The 20,562-nt window shown below is 50.3% G+C and overlaps 3 protein-coding genes across 4 annotated transcripts; 2 read left to right on the top strand and 1 right to left on the bottom strand.

Annotated features, from left to right (window-relative positions):
* Positions 1–2,938: 2,938 nt before the first annotated feature.
* Positions 2,939–11,017, bottom strand: EIF1AD (eukaryotic translation initiation factor 1A domain containing). 2 transcript variants are annotated; one of them, XM_030833546.2, is made up of 6 exons: positions 10,542–11,017; positions 9,713–9,916; positions 9,461–9,569; positions 9,250–9,358; positions 9,030–9,077; positions 2,939–8,470 (listed from the first exon to the last, which is right to left on the bottom strand). In XM_030833546.2, exons 2-6 carry the CDS (start codon positions 9,797–9,799, stop codon positions 8,326–8,328), a joined length of 498 nt encoding a protein of 165 aa, XP_030689406.1. In that variant the 5' UTR covers positions 9,800–9,916; positions 10,542–11,017; the 3' UTR covers positions 2,939–8,325. The 2 variants fall into 2 exon arrangements, with proteins under 2 accessions (XP_030689406.1, XP_030689405.1); XM_030833545.3 differs by having other exon boundaries at positions 9,713–9,887; positions 10,542–11,014.
* Positions 11,018–11,110: 93 nt separating this feature from the next.
* On the top strand, positions 11,111–12,809 carry BANF1 (barrier to autointegration nuclear assembly factor 1). The gene is made up of 3 exons (XM_030833548.2): positions 11,111–11,239; positions 11,877–12,024; positions 12,282–12,809. Exons 2-3 carry the CDS (start codon positions 11,902–11,904, stop codon positions 12,426–12,428), a joined length of 270 nt encoding a protein of 89 aa, XP_030689408.1. The 5' UTR covers positions 11,111–11,239; positions 11,877–11,901; the 3' UTR covers positions 12,429–12,809.
* A 5,626-nt stretch (positions 12,810–18,435) lies between these two features.
* Positions 18,436–19,996, top strand: CST6 (cystatin E/M). The gene is made up of 3 exons (XM_030833547.3): positions 18,436–18,854; positions 19,387–19,512; positions 19,842–19,996. The coding sequence occupies exons 1-3, from the start codon at positions 18,615–18,617 to the stop codon at positions 19,923–19,925; spliced, it is 450 nt and encodes a 149-aa protein (XP_030689407.1). The 5' UTR covers positions 18,436–18,614; the 3' UTR covers positions 19,926–19,996.
* Positions 19,997–20,562: the final 566 nt, after the last annotated feature.

Below are 20,562 nucleotides of genomic sequence, written 5' to 3'. Positions count from 1 at the left end.
TCCCTGGTGGCACAGTGGTTAAGAATCCACCTGCCAATGCAGTGGCCACAGGTTCGAGCCCTGGTCCGGGAAGATCCCACATGCCGCGGAGCAACTTAAAGCCCGTGCGCCACAACTACTGAGCCTGCGCTCTAGAGCCCACAAGCCACAACTACTGAAGCCCGCGGGCCTAGAGCCCGTGCTTCGCAACAGGACAAGCCACCGCAATGAGAAGCCCGTGCACCGCAATGAAGGGCAGCCTCCGCTCGCCACAATTGGAGAAAGCCCATGCACAGCAACAAAGACCCAATGCAACCAAGAATAAATAAATAAATTTATTAAAAAAAAATTTTAAAATTTATGGATCAAAAAAGGCATCATGATGGAAATTTAAAAACACTCAAAACTAAAGTATAATTAAAATACTAGATATTTCACACCTATCAGGATGGCTACTAGCAAACAAACAAATAAAAAATAATGCATTGGCAAGGAAGTGTAGAAACTTGAACCCCTGTGCACTGATGGTGGGGAATGCAAACTTGTGCAGCCACCATGGAAAACAGTATGGCGGTGGGTCCTTAAAAAATTAAAAATAGCCCTGTGATCCAGCAATTCCACTTCTGGGTATATATCCAAAAGAACTGAAAGCAAGGTTTCAGAGATATCTGTACATCCATGTTCATAAGAGCATTAGTCACAACAGGTAAAAGGTGGAAAGAATCCAAGAGTCCACCGACTCTTGGATAAAAAAAAAGTGGCACATACAAACAATGGAATATTATTCAGTCTTAAAGAGGAAGGAAATTATGGCATATGCTATGACATGGATAAACCTTGAGAACATTATACAAAGTGAAATAAATAAGGCAGTCACAAAAAGGCAACTATTGAATGAGCCCACTTATCTGAGGTATCTATTCAAACTCATAGAAACAGAAAGTAGGGAATTCCCTGGCGGGCCAGCGGTTAGGACTTCATGCTCTCACTGCCAAGGGCCTGGGTTCAATCCCTGGTCAGGGAACTAAGATCCTGAAGCCACGTGGTACAGCCAAAAGAAAAGAAAAAAAAAAAAAAAAAACAAAGAAACAGAAGGTACAATAGAATTGTGGTTGTCAGAGACTGGAGGAAGGGCAAATGGGGAGTTGTTAACGGCTATGAAAAATTCATACACAAAAAAATTTCAACACACAAAAAAAACAAAACCAAATACAAATACTTATAGAGCTGCATTAAGGGAAATTTTAGCCTTAAAAGGTAAGACTGTCCCACAGATTACCTAATTACAAAGGGAAAATAATACCTTCATAAGAAAATGACCTAGAAGCCATCCCTTTAACCAGGTGATCAAAATTAGCATCACCAATAGTTGGACATCCTGTATCACGTGCCTTGTGATCTGCAATAGATGAACATCATCTCTGTACCTGGTGATGTGGTCAAAGCACATCAGCTCTAGGTTTTTGCTAAAATTGTTTAACTCAAATCTAAGCATACAAAAATAATCACACAAATCCAAACCCAGGACATTTGTTATAAGAAAACTGGCCTGAACTTGTTAAGAAGTCTATTTTATGAAAAATAAACCAAAAAAATGTTAAGAAGTCTATTCTAAATTAAGAAGCTAAAGAGATGTAACAACTAAATGCAAAACCTATGTGTTTTGTATGTATAGAGAAGTAGAACATGACAAAATGTTATAAATTAGTGACCCTGTTGAAGGGTACACAGGTACTTATTTTATAATTATTTTACTTTTTCTTCAGATTTGAAAATTCCCTAACTAGTTTTGTGGGGAGGGAGGAGGTAGAGCTGAAAATCAATGAGTTAAGGACCAAACCAAAAGGGTTAGAAAAAGAACCACAGAATAAACCCGAAGGCAGTATAAGGAGAAATATGGTAAGAGCAGAAATTAATGAAATAGAAAAAAAACTAACAATGAGGAATGATAACAAAAAAGCCAGTGCCCTGGGCTTCCCCGGTGGTGCAGTGGTTGAGAGTCCGCTTGCCAATGCAGGGGACACGGGTTCGTGCCCCGGTCCGGGAAGATCCCACATGCCGCAGAGCGGCTAGGCCCGTGAGCCATGCACTGAGCCTGCGCGTCCAGAGCCTGTGCTCTGCAACGGGAGAGGCCACAACAGTGAGAGGCCCGCATACCGCAAAAAAAAAAAAAAAAAAAAAAAAAAAGCCAGTGCCCTGAAGAGAGTAATAAATGAACTTCTGCCAAAATCGACAAGATTAAAAAAGAAAAAACACAAAAAAATAGTATTAGATATATAAAAAAGGGGATATAACTTTGGATACAGTCAAGATTATGAACAAAAGGCAATTCTACAAATAACTTTGTACCACAGATAAAATAAGAAAATATTTTTTCTTGAAAATATCACTGACTCAAGAACAGAAACCCGAGCAATCCTATACTCAATAAAAATCTAGAGTTAAAAACCTACCGCAAGGGCTTCCCTGGTGGCGCAGTGGTTGAGAGTCCGCCTGCCGATGCAGGGGACACAGGTTCGTGCCCCGGTCCGGGAAGATCCCACATGCCGCGGAGTGGCTGGGCCCGTGAGCCATGGCCACTGAGCCTGCACGTCCGGAGCCTGTGCTCCGCAACGGGAGAGGCCGCAACAGTGAGAGGCCCGCGCACCGCAAAACAAAAACAAAAACAAAAACAAAACAAAACAAACAAAGAAAAAACCTACCGCGAAAATGCCAGGCACAGGCGGTTTTACCAAAAATTTTAGAAGTGTAAAATCCCAATCTTACACAAACACTAATAATGAGAGAGAACATTCTCCAATTCACTTTACGAGGTTGGCATAACCTTGACAAAACAAAACAAAACCACCCAGACAAGGGCAACACAGGAAAGGAAAAGCTTAAACCATCTCACTTATGAACCTGGATGCCAAAATCCTCCCAAACATCAGAAAACCAAATCCAGCAATACACTGAAAAATGTATCATGGCTATTTTATTCCAGGAATGCAAGGATGTCTCAACATGAGAAACTGTGTCAAGATATCTCACCACGTTTACATATTGCAAGAGAAAAACCATGCGGCTAGCTCAGAGTGCCATGGGTGCTCCTTGGCACACATATATGTGTGGCTGGATGACAAGGGAGGAAAGCGAGCTGGGCTGCATGGGGGGGGCTCCGATGGACGTGACCTGGCTGTAAAGGTTGGTCGTAAAGTGATAGACGTGCGGAGTCTGGCGGGCTACAAGTCTTAAACCTAACTGCAGCAGGGGTCAGTACTATTAGGCAACAGATCACATGGACTGGCATTGGCATTGGGGAAGGAGGGTTCCTAAAAGCCAGCTCATTCGGGGACATCTATACATATATGGTTGGACTCCACTACTAAGTTGGGAGAATAGAGGTGGAATTCAACTTTGGAGAATGACAAAGGGGAACAGTATACAGAATACAAGGACTCTACCTCCATCAGAATTCCTAGGTATGACCCCCAGGAGTTGAATGGCTGATAAGAGAGGAAGTCGAGATTAAAAGGTTTTAGGAAGAAAAAAGAGGTTATTAGGTAGATCACAGAATCACTGAGGGCTGGAGAAAAACAGAAGGCCATGCTTAGATACAATGCCCCCCCAAATCACACAAGTACACCCGATAAAGTGGGAAACAGGGAATTCCCTGCTGGTCCAGTGGTTAGGACTCAGTGCTTTCACTGCCGTGGCCTGGGTTCAATCCCTCGTCAGAGAAATGAGATTCCCGCAAGCGATGCGGCTCGGCCAAAAAAAAAAAGCAGGAAACAAAGGAGTATTTAAAAGAAGATTCTTAGCCCTAAATGTACTAGAAAACAAGTCTGAAATTAATTAACTAAGCATACAACCCAAGAAGTCAGAATGAGCAAATAACCCCAAAGAAACAGAAGGAAAAGGCTAATAAAGTAGACAGGTATCTTGCAAAGCTAGTCAAAGAAAACAAAATACACCGAATTCAGGACAACGTTTGTTGTTTTGGGAATTCCCTGGCAGTCCAGTGGTTAGGACTCCGGGGCGCTCTCACTGCCTTGGGGTTCAATCCCTGGTTGGGGAACTAATATCTCACAAGCTGCACAGTATGGCCAAAAAAAAAAAACCCCTCCCCAAAACAAAAGCCACAAATGTTTGTTGTTTTATCTGCTCTCACCCCTTGCCCCCTTTTTGGGTAAAAGAACCTCTCTCTGCCCTGGGAAACGCATGTCATATGGATCAGGGAGGTTCACCTCGCCTCCCCTTATTCCCCCTACTCAGCCCTGGCCAGAGTGGTTGCCAGGAGAGGGCAAGTGACCAGAGCAAGACCAGTCGGTCTTCCCTGAAGTTCATGGATCCTGAAGAAGTAACTCTTTGTCTGTCAGGACCAAGTGCAAACTGGAGCTTCCTGAAGAAAAAACCTATAGGGAGAAAGAGATTGCTGAACCAAGAGGAGCACAGACAATCCAAGAAATAAATGACAGCCCTGACGAAATTATGCTGGCCTAGGTCAGCTCTGCCTAAAGCTCTGCCCTGAGACTGCAGAACAATGAGCTCTTGTTTGCTTCTGCTGGTTTGAATTAGACTTTTGTCACTTTTAAGTAAGACAGTCCCAAATGATACAAATAGTACGCATGATGTTTTGCAAAAAAAGGCTTAAATATACAAAAAACACACAATTCTAAAAATATATACATTATCAAAACTGACTCAAGGATAGAAAACTTGAATAAAATGCCACAGAAAAATTACAAGGCAAAGATCTACCCTTAAAAAAGGAATCAAGCACAGATTTTATAATTAAAATTCAATCAAACCCTGAAGAAACAACTCCTTTTCTTTAAAAAAAAAAATTTTTTTTTAATAAATTTATTTTTGGCTAGATTTGGTCTTCATTCCTGCACACAGGCTTTCTCTAGTTGTGGCGAGGCGGGGCTACTCTTCGTTGCGGTATGCACGCTTCTCGTCGCAGGGGCTTCTCTTGTTGCGAAGCACGGGCTCTAGGCCCACGGTCTTCAGTAGCTGTGACACGAGGGCTCAGTAGTTGTGGCTCGCAGGCTCTAGAGCGCAGGCTCAGTAGTTGTGGCGCATGGGCTTAGCTGCTCTGCGGCATGTGGGATCTTCCTGGGCCAGGGATTGAACCTGTGTCCCCTGCACTGGCAGAAGGATTCTTAACCACTGTGCCACAAGGGAAGTCCCAAAACAACTCCTTTTCTATAAATTACTCCAGTCCAAAGAAAAAGATTAAATGTCTCCAAACCCATTCTACAAGGCTAGCATAATGCTGTTGTCAAAATGGGACACAGAAATCATTAAAATAAAAAATGAAATTGGCCCAAGGATAGACACAAAAATCCTAAATAAATAAATATAAAACTAAGCAGAGTTTACATCAGAATTCAAGAATGGTTCAACACCAGGAAACCTAATCATGTAAATCAGTGCAATAATAAAAAAAATCTTTTGACTATCTCATAAATGTCAAAATTCATCACTGTTGAATACAGGAAAAAAACACTCAGTAAGTTGGGTACAGAACGAAACATCTTCAGCCTAATGAAGTTTATCAACCAGAAACTCAAAGCAAGAATAATATTTCATGATGAAACATGAGAACAATTCTCACTAAGAGAGGAACAAACAAGGGTGGCATTCAACATTATACTGGAAGTCCTGGCCTCCACAATTCACAAGGAAAAGAAATGAGTGTAAAGGACAGGATGAAACTGCCGCTGGTAGAATATGATTTGACACTCTATCCAGAAAGCCAAGAGAATCAACTGAAGAACTCTTAGAACTAATGAGAATTCAGTTAGATAAATAGGTGGGCACACAGAGATGGACAGCTTTCCTACCTGCCAGTGATAGTTGGCAATGTAATTTCAAAAGAACACATTGATAACAACAAATAGCTCTAAAATTCTTAAGACTACATTGAACTAGACCCATATGAAGACAACATTTTTTTTTTTTTTGGCCGCATGGCTTGCAGGATCTTAGTTCCCCAACCAGGGATCAAACCAGTGCCCCCTGCAGTGGGAGTGTGGAGTCCTAACCACTGGACCACCAGGGAATTCCCAGAAGATAACATCTTATAAAAGAACACACATAACTAATTTCTGTATAGGAAGATAAAAAACAACCGTTAAGTACCACTCCTCTCCAAATCAAACTATGAGATTTAAAACCACGCCAATGGAAATTGCAACAGAACTTTTAAATGCAATGACCAGTTCATCCTAAAGTTTTTATGTAAAAGAAAACAGGAAAATTCCAAGGAACGATGGGGCAAGGGTGAGGGAGAATGAGTTATCAATCATGCTATAAAATATGGCGTGTGCACACACAATCAGTGTGCCAGATTCCAAAGAGATCCATATATATGCAGGAATTTCATTTATTTTAAAAAAGGTATTTTGAACCAGTGAGCAAAGAATGAACCACTCAATAAATGGTATAGGGACAAGTGGCTAGCCCTTTAGGGAAAAAAATTAGCCATCTTCCATACAAAAATAAACTTCAGATGAGTTAAAAATACACTCACATCTTCAACTTACCTGGTTAATTTTTTGCTCACGAATGTATATACACACATTTCTATACGTGCGTATATACACATGTAAGCATACACACACGTGTATATACGTATTTAAGACTACACTAAGCAAGCGTAAAAGAGTGAATGAGGAGCAGGTAAATGAAGTGGTAGCTGGAGAGGATGTGGGATCAGGGACAGGTTTTTTTTCTGGTTGTTTTTCAGATGGGAGATTGTATAGCACCTTTGATGCTAACATACCCAGTACACAGGATGACAAAAACCAAAACTCACCAAAACTCCTTAAGTAAAGAGAGACAGGCTCCAAAGCACGAGAGGAAAGGCTTAAGTCCCACTAGATTACAATGGGCAGTAAAATGACAGGAAGATCCATGAGCACAGTTGTAGGGTTGGTAACAGAGAGGTAAAAGTTCCCTCCAATGGTTACTATTTCTTAATGAAGAATGAGCTGCAGTCTGTAACTATCAGGCTAAGAGGGATTTGGTAAAAAAAAAAAAAAAAAGTTTTCTAATACGACATCCCAGGGTAGATCTGCCAGGCAGTGCTGCGTGGCCATCTGAGGTTTGTAATTACGAATTTAAGGTAAAACTAATGAACCAGGTTGGCTATTTTCTCTAACACTTACTTGCGTACAGGCACAGAGGTGAATGACTGGGTTGACCCAAGGTTAGGTTTTACTAGATGAACACGATGGAGGAAGAAAGGGAGTACAGGGTGTAGACCACGGAATTGATGCTGCACAGGGAAGGAAGTGAAGATAGGAGAATGATGGTGAGAATGTGGCAGGGCTGGAAGATGAAGATAAAGAATTTCTATGGGGGGCGGGAGGGGTGGTAGTTGAGCAAGGAGGCCTGGAGGTGGTGATTGTACAGGTTTTTGAATTCAAATGGCGTTGCAATTTCTAGTGACGTCAGGGGTCCAGAGAGTGACTACAGATATAGGCAACAGGCCTGAAATAGAAGACAAGGGCATTAGTGATGGGGACATCAAGGACCTAGGTGGCCACAGTGTTGAACGGGCCCATCCATGGGATGTAGAAAAACAATGATGGAAGCACGAGTAGAAGACTCTAAGCCAGGAGGTAAACTTCAACGTCTGAGCAGTGACTAAAAGGTGAATGCCAGCAATGAAGAGGGAGAATGTACAGTCAGAGGTAAAAAGCTTCTAAGGAGAAATGGGACGATGTGGTTTGCACGAGGGCTGAGGACTGATGGTCTGAGTAGCCATGAGGAGGCCACCAACCAGGGGATGTACACAGCAGCATGGAGGTGGGCGCTCCTGCAGTCACAAGTGACTAGAAAGGCAGGGAGAACAGCTTACGAGGCACTGTGAAATTCATCCTGAGGGTCTCGTAAAGGCAGATGGGCACTAAGCCCCACTGTGATCCTGAATGCCTGAACCAGTACTAACTGCAAGCAGGCAATGAGGTGGAAATGCTCCCACTTACTAAGTACATGCAAGGAAGCATACAGGGCCTGGCACTTACTAAGTGCCTGACGATAGAGGGAGAAACTAGGAAAGATTCCAGCCATTTCCCATTTCCTGCCCATTCAGCCCACCTGCCCATGAGGACACCACCTAGGAGCAGTTTTTAACTTTATCACATGTCCCTCCTTCCTCCAAAGAGCCACTCCGACACCAGCGTAAGTCACCACCCACCAGGGGTTTAATTCTCCTATGTCAGAAAGTCAGTTCAGAGAAGGGCCCTGCCTTGTCCCCATCCAGGGGGAAAGATCCACAGAGGCTCCTGGGCATGTCCAAGCTCAGAGCAGCCAAGGACTATTCCCTGAGCAGGAGGAGAAGAGGGTCCCGGGGTCTCAGGCTGTCTCCTCTTCTTCACTCTCCTCCTCACTCTCATGACACTGTCTGCGGTTGGTGTTAACAAAAAGGTCAGCATCACCTTCAGAGCTGGACTCTTCTCCCGATGACTGTGGCTCAGCTGGGAGTTCTGGCTGAGCCTGTCTGCATCGGGGTGGGGGGAAAGGACAATTAGCCCAAGGCCTTCTGGGAAAACCAAGAAGCCCCACAAAAAGGAGGACCATATGGCCAAGCAGTCAGGGCTCAGCGAGTCAGACACAGAGAGAATCGCAGGAAACTTGGCCAAGAAAAAGCGGCAAGAAACTACCTCCTCCTCACCCCCACCTCAAAAATTTGCTAGAAAAAAAAAAAAATTTGCTAGAGCTACTGACTTTAATAATAATGATTCTACTACAACCAACACTCAATGAACCCACACTGCTTACCAGGTACTATGCTCAGCAATTTTACAAGCGTTATTCTCTTTAACCCTTACAAAGTTCCCATTTTATAGGTTAACCTGCTTAAGGTCACTCAGTTATAACTCGCAAGGCCGAAACTTTAACCCAGGGGATCTGACTTTTAAATCATACTTTCAACCACAAATTTAGAAGCTCTCACCAGGCACCCTATGTAGGAATGAAGGAAGGTTCTATTTCCCCTCAAGGTACCAAGGCCTGAAGCCCCATTTTCTGTCTTCCCTACCCCAGGACTTGTGCCTCACCTGTTCTGGTTGTTGTGTTTCTCAGCCACTTCGGAGAAGGCCTCAGGCCTGTGCCAAGAGAAGAGCCAAAGTAAGAAAGGACAGAGAAACTCCTCAGCAAAAAAGCTGTTTCCAGCTGTTCCTGCCTGAGATGCCATGATCTTCCCTCCCCCAAATCCACAACTAGGAAGTAAATCCTCCAGAGAAGTAGGGCAGCCAGTGACCAAGGGGACCATCCTACCAGAACCCCTCCTTCTGCAAAGATCGCACGTGGTCTTTGCAGAGCACAAAGGAGATCTCGGCCTTCACCTTCTCTCCCTCTTCGATAGGGTCAACAATGAGAAAGTCCCCTGCAGGTAGAGAGGAGAAAAAGCACAGTCAGTCCTGCTTGCAGTGGTGGAAGCTGAGGCCATAGGAAACGGTTCTGTCTCCAAAAGGGCTGCCCCTCTCACCTCTCTTGATCCAGATATTCTTGCGGTATTTGGAGGGCATGCTCACCAGGAAGCGCTGCCCCTCGGCTGTCTCCACCTCATGCAGATTGTTCCCTGGGGTCCTGAGTACCTGGTCCAGGAGAGACCAATTACCAGTCAGCCTCATCAGCCGGTTCCAACACCCACTGAGCTGTGGTGCACCCTGCCCCCACCCCAGGGGCCCAACAGGAGTGGAGAGCGGGGGCAGAGCAGCTGGTCCCCAATGTCACTTACCCTCACGATCTGCTGCTGGTCGGAGGGCACCATGTGCTCCCCCAGCAACTCCTTCACCACATGCTTCCTCTTGGTAGCCTGAGACATGTTGGGTCCTGTCCCAGGGCGGTGAGGGATGCAGAGACTATCAACTCCTCCTCCTGAGTTTCTTGGATGGCAGGCTCAGAGTGCACGACTGTTTTGAAGATGGGGAGAGGCCTTTTACTGAGGAGTGACACAGTGTCCTGGTTAAGAACATGAGCTCTGAAATCCAACTGCTTGGATTCAAACCCTACCTTGGTTATTTCCTGGCTGTTCAATTTCTCTAGACCTCAGAGAAAAGCAGTAGCTAACTCAGAACACAGTTATTAAAAAAAAATAATCGTAAGCAAAACACTTAGCACAGTGTGAGGCACGTAAAAAAACTCGTATTATTCTTAAGTACTGACATAACCACAAAAAATAAATACGTGTTCTAGAAAAATCAATCATTCTGGCAACCACTTGGGGAAGGAGTAAGATAAACCATTTCTTCCTCAACATGCTTGTACATCCCAGGTGCAGCACAACCACACAACACAGACGCTCAATCTCTCAGCACAGTACAGACACAGACAAGTTAGGAGAATCCAAGTCAGGAACGAGTTAATTAAAGGTCAGGGTAGGCTGGCTTGGTCTTCGACATCTACTGTTTCTGACTTGGGTACTGAAAAAACAAGGACTAATGCGTACTCAGGAGACTGATGGCTTCCAAAGGAAACTCCGACGTGTCATCCCTAGCTGCCGACCCCTGCCCTCCTGCCTCCCTATTACGGAGGAAAAACGCTCAGAGAGAAAGCCCCATACTTACTCTCTGGCCCTCGAATCCCACGGGCGCTGCCTGAAAAGACCCCGCTCTCCAGGCTGGACGCTGAGATCGACTCGTCCACGACTCACTTCGCAGCTGAGCCAATGAAAGCCCAGAAAAAGGACTTGTCGGCGGTCACGACAGTGGAGTCGTCTTGGACTCGGGTCTCCTACGCCTCCGGTTCCCGTCAGACTTTCGCAAGCCCGACGGCGAGGAGAACGGCGCGTGTCAGCCTGAGTCGCACACCGTACTTCCGGCGCTCTCCCGGAAGTCTCCCGGCCACGCCTCTCTCCTTGTCCGTCCCTCTAACTCTTCCCACCATCAGGTCGGCCAAGGGTAAGTCCTTTAGGTTCCGAATGCCGTGCAGCAGAGAAATAAAGTTTTCTTGTCACAGACCTCTGCTCCCTGAGACCGGAAATGCTTCCCGAGAAGCGAGACCACAGAAGGCAGCCCGGCCTCCCGCGAAGGAACCGGAAAGGAGCGCCTACTAAGGGCGCCCTCGAGGTCCGGGGGCGGGGGGGGGGGGGGTGGTGCCTCAACTCGGTGATTCTAAGCGGCTAGAAGTGCCCAATGTAGATTTTTTTTTTAAGGCGGCCCGTGAAGCGACCCGGAAGCGGAAGTGGAAGAAAGTTCTAGTGGGTTGAGGGATCGGCGGGAGCAGCCGGGTGGCGGGAGAACCCGTTACGGAACCGGAGCTGTGGGTGAGTGCGAGCCGCGGAGCAAGGCCCGGGCTGGAGGTCGGAGGAGGCGCAGGGAGGAGGGAGAGAGGAGGGGCCGCAAGTGCTGCGACGGGCCAGAGGATGCGCTTTCGGACGTGCCCTGTGGAAGGGCTCGCTGCGGCACGGGGAGGGGGCGGGGCGCGGCGCGTTTGGGGCGGGCCCGGCGGCGTGGGACGCGGAGGGGGCTGGTGGCGTGGAGGTTGAGGGGCTGGCTGAGAGGGTGTGTGCGCTCCCGCTACGCCTTCGCTCTGTGAACAGCCAGTGGGGCGGGTGGGAGAGCCCTTCATTTGCTTTTCGGACCAGGTGGTCGTTCCATTCTGGGTCAGTGCCGCCTTTGCCCAGCCAAGGTCACAGAGCAGTGACAGCTTTAGGATGGGCTCTGGGTACTGAGCGACGCTCTTTGTCCTGCGTGCGCCACCTGTTAGGGCAGGATAGTTTCTTCTGTGGGGCGGTATCAAAACGCAGCTCCCGCAGGGAGTGGCAGAGACCTTTCTCATCCGTAAACTGGGGGAAATCGAGAAAGCCTTTCTAACGGATGCTCTAGCTGTCTTTTACTGTGAGATTGCCAGTGGGCCTTCGAGAGTTCCCGGGTTTTTAGCCGTAACTTCCCTTTTCTTAGGATTCCCAGATTAAGCCTGATCAAGATGACAACCTCCCAAAAGCACCGAGACTTCGTGGCAGAGCCCATGGGGGAAAAGCCAGTGGGAAGCCTGGCCGGGATTGGCGAAGTCCTGGGCAAGAAGCTGGAGGAAAGGGGCTTTGACAAGGTGTGGGGCGGCTGCGTGCAGCCGGGGAGGGCTGGGGGTGGCCGACTACAGTGCTTCCCCGCAGCTGGGGAGTGAGGAGAGTGCGTGTACCTGTTGGGGATGGGCGGTGGTGTGAGATCTGCAGAGCCCGCAGGCTGGCGCCTGCCCCGGCTCCTGGGCTCCTGGGCTCCTGTGCTGGGAGCGGCACGGAAGTGGCCTTCTTGTCTTAGTCCTAAAGAGCGCTCAGCAGCCCGCCTTTTGCTTTGCCCATCTTGCAGGCCTATGTGGTCCTTGGTCAGTTTCTGGTGCTAAAGAAAGATGAAGATCTTTTCCGGGAATGGCTGAAGGACACGTGCGGTGCGAACGCCAAGCAGTCCCGGGACTGCTTCGGGTGCCTTCGAGAGTGGTGCGACGCGTTCTTGTGATGCTCTCTGGGGAGCCCCCGACCCCGAGCCCCAGCACTGAGTCTCCAGAGTTTGCAACCAAGTGAGGACTCCTCCCCCGTCCTCTACAAAGGAAAAGATTGCTGTTGTCGTGCGCACGTCCCATGGACTCCAGGGTCTTTTGGGAGTTCTCTCCCCTCACCATTTCAACTTTTTTGGAATTCTTATCCTTGCATGCATCCCCCTTTTCCTTTCCCTGCCAGTTTTGTGACAGCAGTTACCAGCTTTTCTGAGTGATTCCTGGCCCTGTCCCCGCCCCCCTGCTCCCACCTCTGGTCTGTTTTATGCCATTTGGCCCTCTTTCTGGCAAAACAGTCACTGTCCTTGTAAAGTTTTTTAAATCAATAAAGTCAGTGGCCTTCATGACTGGGCTTTGTATATGAGAAGCAGGCGGGCTGGGAGTGGCCTATTCCTCCGGGAGTGACCAGGTTTGCTGCCCTCCTTATCAGTGCAGATCGAAACTGGCAGCTTCCTTCCCACTCTGGAGGGCAGCCATCCTGGCCACACGGGCCTTGGGCAGGTGGCTTGGCGTGTCTCAGTCCTTTAGTAATGTGGGAGAGAGTGTGGGTTGATCCCTTCCTGGGATCCAGATGTCCATGTGGTCAACAGCTGGGCTAGGTAGCACCTGCTGGAAAAGTCAGTGGCAGTCAGAGCTACTAGGAAAAGGGTGGCTGGGATGTGGGTGAAGGTTTACCTGCCAACTGTCCTGTGCCCTCCTGGCCTCTGGGAGGAGTGGGCAGGGCTCTTGCAGTCTGCCCTGTTCTCTTAGGGAGGCAGAAAGAATGTGAGCATCACAACTGGGGTAGGGGCTTAAGTGAGATACACTTTTTTCTGGTATGTTTTCATCTTTATTTCGTTGAAGATTTGGTATGAACTAGGTCCAGAGCTAAGATCTTTGCAAACACTTGTTTCTTTCACAATAACAAGTGACTGTTTCCTCTTCTACGGGTGAGGAAGACTGGTCCTCAAAACATAATATGGAAACCTGAGAGCCCTGTGTTCCTTGGTCATGGCGCTTGGCCTCTCTGAGACTCAGTTTCCCCTCCTGGAAAGTGATGCTGTAAGGATCAGATGCAGTGCTGGAATTGTTCAGGACACCGGCACACCTGCACTGGCACCTCAGCGAATGTTCACAGCAGCTTTGTTTATCCTCAGAGGGTTTACAGTCTGGTGAGGAGAGAAATGACAGATAATAAATACAAACATTGCGATAATATGAGAAGATTTTCATGATCTCAGGGTAGGGAAAGATTAAGAAAAAGTTGATAAGTTCAACTCCATTATAGAAACTTCCGTCATCTAAAGATACCATAAAGCGAGTGAGGAGCCTAACCCATGGTTGGAAATATTTGCAACACACATCGACAACAAAGGACTCTCTAGAGCAAGTTCAGAGCTGCAGTCAAGAAAAAGCAGACAACACAACAGGATAATGGGTAAAAGACGTGGAAGGCAGCCACAGAGGAATCCCCAAGTGGTAAATAAGCCTGTTAGAAGGTGTTCAATCACATTCGTAGTCAGAAATGCAAACACGATGCCATTATACGCTCACGTATAGTTGTAAGTCAGACGATACCAAGTGCCGATGAGGAAGTGGAGCAACAGGATCAGATACCCAGCTGGTGGGAGTGTAAATTGGTATGAACAGTTGGGGAAAAGGGCGTTTGCCAGTAAAACTGAAGACCCTGTGAGCCAGCAATTCCGCTCCCAGGGTTGTGACTGAAGACACGCACACCTGCACCAGCACTTGAGCGACTTCACAGCAGCTTTGTATATAAGGGCCCCCAGCTGGATCCCTATGTAGGGATCTCCGTGGGTGGTAAAACTAGAGGGGAAAAAAAATGCTTATTGCAGAAGTCGATGGTAAAGAAAAAGAAGTTGGGAGTGATTGCCTTTGGGGGAGGGAGGTGGGTGTAATGCCTGGGAGCACTTGGGGCCGGGAGTGGCAGTTTCCACTTTTTGACCTGTGTGGTGGTGATCAGATACGTTCTGTGTACTTCTCTGCACATTAGCTACGTCTCAGAGCAGTAGAAGAAAGATAAAAGGGAAACCAAAAAGACCTGAGGATAGAGCAAGTAGGTGATTACTCAGAAAGTATGATGGTTATTAGTAGAGATGAAGGTTCAGTGCAAGTTTGGGTCTGGGAAGTGTGAGAAGCCCCCATGGAAGGTCACCAGGTGGCCGGACCTGGGCCCAGCTTGTGTTAACAGGCTGCTGCCTGGGAGGGTGCCAGTCTGAAGACCAGACTGAGGTGGTAATGTGGGCTGTCCCTGGAGTTTCAGGCCATACTGTGTTTCTGATGTTACTCTCGTTGGGTCCAGGGTCACCTTGGAGTCCCCTCAGCCTTGACCCATGTGCTGTGATGCTGTCACACAGGCCTGGTGTGCTTAGGCAGGGGCTGGGCAGGGCCACAGCCTCTCCCTGCTCAGCCTTGGTACTGCCACATGGTCACTGGCACTCTGTGAGGTAATGGAGACTCCCTCCTCTTCCACGACACCCTTCCTGTGGCTCCTGTCCCTGCTGGTTGCTGGGGGCCGCCCAGCGGAGCCCTGTGGGACAGGCTTCCCTGCCTCATGCACAGCCTTTGTCTGTGAGGGGGCTGAAGCCTGCCTTCTCACCTCACCCTCGGGCCCAGGCAGTATCTGTGACAGGTTGGTGGGCCCCGAACCCTCAATCTGGTCTTCTTCGTGCGTCGCACCCAACTTCCCGCATCAGTCCTGGAGCTGTAGGAGACCAATGGCATCTGGAATGTTCCTTGTGACAGCAGCCTCTCAGAGACCCAGCCCCACCTCGGCCAGCAGGACAAAGGGAACGAGGCCTGGAACGTTGGAGAAAGCAGACCTGGGTGGGGATGGGTAGGAGGTGGGTTATCTAGATGTCAGCCCGCACTGCCTGACAGGATGTGCCTGGCCGGAGACATGGGTGGGCCTGGAAATCAGCAAATATTGACCCAGTTTTCCTTCTCCCTGCTGCACCCGAGCCAGAGCTTGACGCCCTGAACCAGTCTATCACGAGTTCTCAGATCTGCCCCAAAGCTTGAGGTGGACCCAACCCATGAACTCCGGGGTCCTGAAGGGGTCCTGCTGCCCCTGGGGAGGAAGTAGGGAGAGGCTACAGGGCAAACCCAAGCCCAAGACTCACCTTGCCACCTGCCCCAGTAGCAGCCCAGAAGGTGTGAAGTACGTGCTCGTGACCGTCACACGCGTACGTGTGAAGTACGTGCCCAGAAGGTGTGAAGTACATGCACCCCCCTTCCATGTTGCCTCCTCTCTGCAGGGACCCAGGGCTCTCTCTACTGTCACTTCTGGCCTTGAAGGATGGTAGCTTGAAAGAGCCCACCAGGCCTGGCTCTGTGCTCAGTTCCTTCCGTGCGACCTGGAACAAGTTGCTTCACTGCTTTGAGCCTCAGTCTCCTCGTCTGTCAGCTGGTGCAGGTTTGTGACGATTCAACCAGCTAATGAACGCAAAACCCGGGGCACTTGGGAGAGCTCCTCCCCAGAGGGCAGCTTTAATCACGGTCGGATCGCAGCTTTCCTTGCCACACAGCCCCTTTTCCAGGACATGATCCATCAGGAAAGGGGAGACGAGCCCTGGGCAGGGAATAACTGCGGCCCAGCTTAAGGTTCAAGGAAGAGGGTTCTGGGAGCAGCGTGAAGGCCCGGGGTAACATGATCCTGGGGTGAAGGGGATATCGAGGGCCCACCCTGGCCAGCAAGACCCATCAGCCAGGGACAAGAGAGGGGTGCCGTGGGCAACCCGGGTTGGGATGTCTGGGTCACAGCAAAACTGAAAGCCGTGTCCTGTGGCCAGTGGGGATGGCCCATCCGAGCTCAAACCTGGCCCAGGCCTCCTTCTGGAAGCCAGAGTGGTCCAGACTAAGCATGAATGGAGTCCAGGCTAAGACTCTTTTCCAGATGAGACCCAGCCCTGGGAAAACCCTTCCCGGGGCACCCGCACCCCCAGGGAGCCTCCCTCTGCACAGCAGACCTCATATCCCTGTGGAGTGGTCCAGAACTCACACACTAGGATGCTGGCACATGGTTGCCCCCCAGCGCCCACCCCTGACCCTTCCCCTTTGACCCTGCATTTCCTCCTTGTAAAAAGTAATAATCACTGCTTCTGCAGAGCTGTTATGAGGATGAGAGAACATATGTTGAGTCCCTGGTGCAAGGCCCGGCTCATATCAGGAGCCCGATAATTGTTAATTTCCCTTCCCCATCCCCCTTTTCTCACCAGGACACCACTTCTAGCTGAGTGAGTGACCTTAGACAAGTGTCCTGACCTCTCTGATTAACTTTCTTCATCTGCAAAATGAGGATGATGCTTACTCAGGGTGCTTACGAGAACAGACCAGTGGGTGAAAAGTCTTTGAAAATTGTTAGGTTGGCATGCAAAAGATTTGCTGGTGTCAGCACAAAGGAATAACAGGTAGAGTAGGGGCAAGTGAGCTGGGGACCCACTGGCCCTTGGTGAGTCAGAGACTGGGCCTTGGCTTATTTCCCAGGGAGCTGTTGGAGTTTAAGTGTGGCCACAGCTGAGTTCCAAGTAACAGGAGAGCAGATCCGGGAGAACCCAAGGAGACTCCTGGCCCCCTGGGGCTACCTCTCCACCTCTCCCCTGGGCTGCGGGCTTGGGCCTCTTACTCCCCCACTCCCAGCTTCTCTCGGGTTGGGCTCCTGCCTGACCTTGGCCTCCTCATCAAGCCAAGCTCTTGCCAGCTCTCACACAAATGGGTCTGTCCCTTTAAGGCAGACACCTGAGCCCACAACAAACTTGAGACTGTCCCTTGGCATCCAAAGGTTGTTTTTCACAGCTGGGCTGAGGGGGTGGGGTAGTAGCTGGACTGGGCAGTGACCACACTGGTCCTGGTCTCCCTGGGAGAAATCAGTGCCTTTCCTGGCCCTGGGATTCTGAGAGGCCGAGAATTGGTGGGGGTGCCGGGGGGCATGCTGGATGCTTTCTCATAATATTCATCACAATCATAGCTACCACTTATTAAGCACCAACACTTTGTTGGGTACTGAAAACCACAGCCTGTCCCAAACCCCAGGTAAGATCCTTGGAGGCCCTAAGCACTAATAAGATCTTTGTGTCCCTGGAGCAAAAAGCCCCACCTCCCCCTGGCAACAAGTGATTAAAAGTACAAACGACCCTGAACTCTAAAATACTAATTCTAAAACATCCCAACAAAAGCCACACTTTTCCCGTGTTGACTACTTCAATGCTGTTTTTTATAGATTGTCAGATTATTCCAAAAAACATCATAGCCCTGTATTGCTGGTACCTCCAGCACAGGCCCAGTTTACCTATGGGTGACCCAGTCTCAGGCCATTATTGTCAGCACAACCTTAGAAGACAAGAGTTGTCACATTTCTTCAGATGAGGACACTGAGGCTCCCAGAGGTCCAGGGACTTGCTGGAAGCCCCCCCGGCAGTAAACGGCAGAGCTGGGACCACCCACACACCTCCTTCTGGCCAGTTCTCATTCTTTGGGTTCAGTCTGGCTTGAGAGCACAGATTTGGCTTAGACTGCTGGGGCTCAAAAGCCAGTGTCACCGTTTACTCTTTGCCAGTCGGTGTCCTTGGGCAAAATCAGTCGTTCCCTCTTTCTCCTGTTCACTCCTCTGTAAAGTGGAAACATTACTGATCCCCACATCATGCTGGTTGTGAAGGTTAAACATTGCCCCGCTCGGCGCAGTAACATCTCCTACTTACCTGCTGTTTATACAGCTCCTGGCCTCCCCTAAGCCCTTTACTTATTGAATCCTCACAGCAACCCGTTTCACAGAGGCGGAAATTGAGGCCGTGAGAGTTAAGTAACTTCTCCAAGGCTACACAGTGGAGACAGTTAAGAGCTTGCTGGTAGCTGTTGTTGGTATTTCACACGTGATGGGCCTCTGTGAACTGTCCCACTGGTGGCACTTGTTGCTGGGGGCTGTCCTTGCCCTTGCCCTCACCGGACTAGGTGTGCCTGGAGGGCACGCAGCGTCGTGATACACAGGTGTGCTCGGGGCTGTCCGCTGTCCCCCTCGGCGCCCGGAAGGCGGCCTTGCCCAGGCCCGGCGATCCCTCCCCGCCGGTGGAGGCACGCGGCGGGCGGGGCCGGGCGGGGCCGCGCAGCCCGTAAAAGCGGCGCGGGCCCGCGGCTGGACACCGACGCCGGCAACCATGGCGCGTCCGAGCCTTCTGCTGCCGCTGGGCCTGGCCCTGCTCGCGCTCTGCCTCCTGGCGCTGCCCCGCGACGCCCGGGCCCGGCCGGGGGATCGCGAGGTCGGAGAGCGGCAGGACCTGTCGCCCAACGATCCGCAGGTGCGGAAGGCGACGCAGGCGGCCATGGCCAGCTACAACATGGGCAGCAACAGCGTCTACTACTTCCGCGACACCACCATCCTCCGGGCGCAGAGCCAGGTGCGCCCGGCCGGCGGGGCGGGGCGGGGCCGGGCCGTGGGAGGCGAGCGCGACCCCAGCCGGGCAGCAGATGGAGGGGGCGACACAAGAGTAATCAGCATGGCATTTTAATACAACATATTTTTCAAAATCCAATTAATGCCAAAACTTCTTGCGGAACAGAATATCTAAATTTCGAATAAGATCCAACCCTGAATTTGCATGGCTACCTCACTAGCCTCACACTAGTCCCTGCCGGGATGGGCGAGTTGGGGAGGGGGGGGAGAGGGAGATGGGGCAGTTGTGTGGACTTGGGTCTCAGCCTCCTGCGTGGCCCAGTCTCTGCCCCTCTCCCCAGGGCTCCCCACCAGAACTGCCTGCCGCCCCCTCCCCATCCTTCCTGTCCCCTCCTCCCAGACCTGAATCCCAAAGGCAGTGTGCCGGATATGTCCTAGGGAAGGTAATGGGAGATGGGAGCAAATGGAGGGAGGTGAGAGGTCCAGGTCAAAGGTTGTCCCCCGGCACCCCTGACCTGCCCCCACCTCTGCCTCAGTTGGTGGCGGGCATCAAGTACTACCTGACCGTGGAGATGGGGAGCACGGCCTGTCGGAAGAATGCCATGGCTGGAGACCACATAGACCTCACCACCTGCCCCCTGGCCGCAGGGGTGCAGCAGGAGGTAACAGCCCTGCCCCCAGCCAGGCATCAGCTCACCCAGTGGCCAGCGGCCGGGCCCTCGGGTTGTACAGCTCGAATCGGTCTGGCTGGCCCTGTCCCTGCCTCCTGGATGACTCAGCCTTGAGAGCAGTGTGAGGTGCAGAGAGGAGCAGACTGGGGCTCCCCCTGGAGTGAGGGGCTGGGCTGGAAAGATCTGGGCTCTGGTCCTGGTATCTAACTTGATGTTCCTCCTTGCATCCTGGAGCACCGCAGGCACAGGGCTGACTGTGGGCAGCAGGCGGCCTGGGGCCTGGGCTCACCCCTCCTTCTTTCCTCATGATCTATTTGCAGAAGCTGCTCTGTGACTTTGAGATCCTTACGGTTCCCTGGCAGAACTCCTTCCAACTTCTAAAGCACGACTGTGTGACCCTGTAGTAGACCCCTGTGGGCTTGGGTGAGGGAGGGAGCGGGCGGGTCTGGGCAGGAGTGAGCGCGTCGGTGGAGGGCATGTCAGGTTCCTGGACCATATATGTAGCCATAAATTGCTAGCACTGCTTCTTGCATTGGTCTCTTCTGAGTGCCTCACTCTTCCTCCCTCTCCTGTTCCCCAGTCCCACTCTCGGCAGCTCCCAACACCCCCCTTCAGCTCCCAACACCCCCCTCCAGCTCCCAACACCCCCCTGACAGGGTGCCCACACCACCCACAGCTGAGCTTCTGCTGTCTCAGCCCAGACGGTGCTAAGGGTGCAAAGTTCAGCTCCCAAATTTGGGGTCCCCCGAACACCCCAGCATCACAGACGTAGAGGAACGAAACTCTAGAGACTCCCAATATTGGCAGAGTTATGGGTTCGGAGACAAAGTCACAGGAGAGGGATGATGCCCCAAGACTGGAAAGGGACGGGAGCCAGTGAAGGCTCTGAGCCGCACCTGAGTTCTGCTTCCTCTCAGTTGCCAGGACGACTCAGAGTGGCGCGTGAGAGTTTTAGCCAGCCTGGCCCCAGTGCACTGAGCTCTCAGCCTGTGAGATTCTTATACCAGCATGTGGCCCAGACATGGCAGAGCCCCTGCAGGG

This window comes from Globicephala melas, chromosome 8 (assembly GCF_963455315.2).
Source record: "Globicephala melas chromosome 8, mGloMel1.2, whole genome shotgun sequence".
NCBI lineage: Eukaryota > Metazoa > Chordata > Mammalia > Artiodactyla > Delphinidae > Globicephala > Globicephala melas.
The sequence above is the reverse complement of the archived record's forward strand: the minus strand, read 5'-3'. Positions and strand labels throughout refer to the sequence as shown.

Coding starts and splice junctions, on each gene's coding strand:
- EIF1AD (XM_030833546.2), bottom strand. CDS start 9,799: ATGTCTCAGGCTACCAAGAGGAAGCATGTGGTGAAGGAGTTGCTGGGG. Junction 9,570..9,712: donor ACCAGCAGCAGATCGTGAGG/GTAAGTGACATT, acceptor CTCCTGGACCAG/GTACTCAGGACCCCAGGGAA. Junction 8,471..9,029: donor AAACACAACAACCAGAACAG/GTGAGGCACAAG, acceptor ACCCCGATGCAG/ACAGGCTCAGCCAGAACTCC.
- BANF1 (XM_030833548.2), top strand. CDS start 11,902: ATGACAACCTCCCAAAAGCACCGAGACTTCGTGGCAGAGCCCATGGGG. Junction 12,025..12,281: donor AGGAAAGGGGCTTTGACAAG/GTGTGGGGCGGC, acceptor CCCATCTTGCAG/GCCTATGTGGTCCTTGGTCA.
- CST6 (XM_030833547.3), top strand. CDS start 18,615: ATGGCGCGTCCGAGCCTTCTGCTGCCGCTGGGCCTGGCCCTGCTCGCG. Junction 18,855..19,386: donor TCCTCCGGGCGCAGAGCCAG/GTGCGCCCGGCC, acceptor CCTCTGCCTCAG/TTGGTGGCGGGCATCAAGTA. Junction 19,513..19,841: donor CCGCAGGGGTGCAGCAGGAG/GTAACAGCCCTG, acceptor ATCTATTTGCAG/AAGCTGCTCTGTGACTTTGA.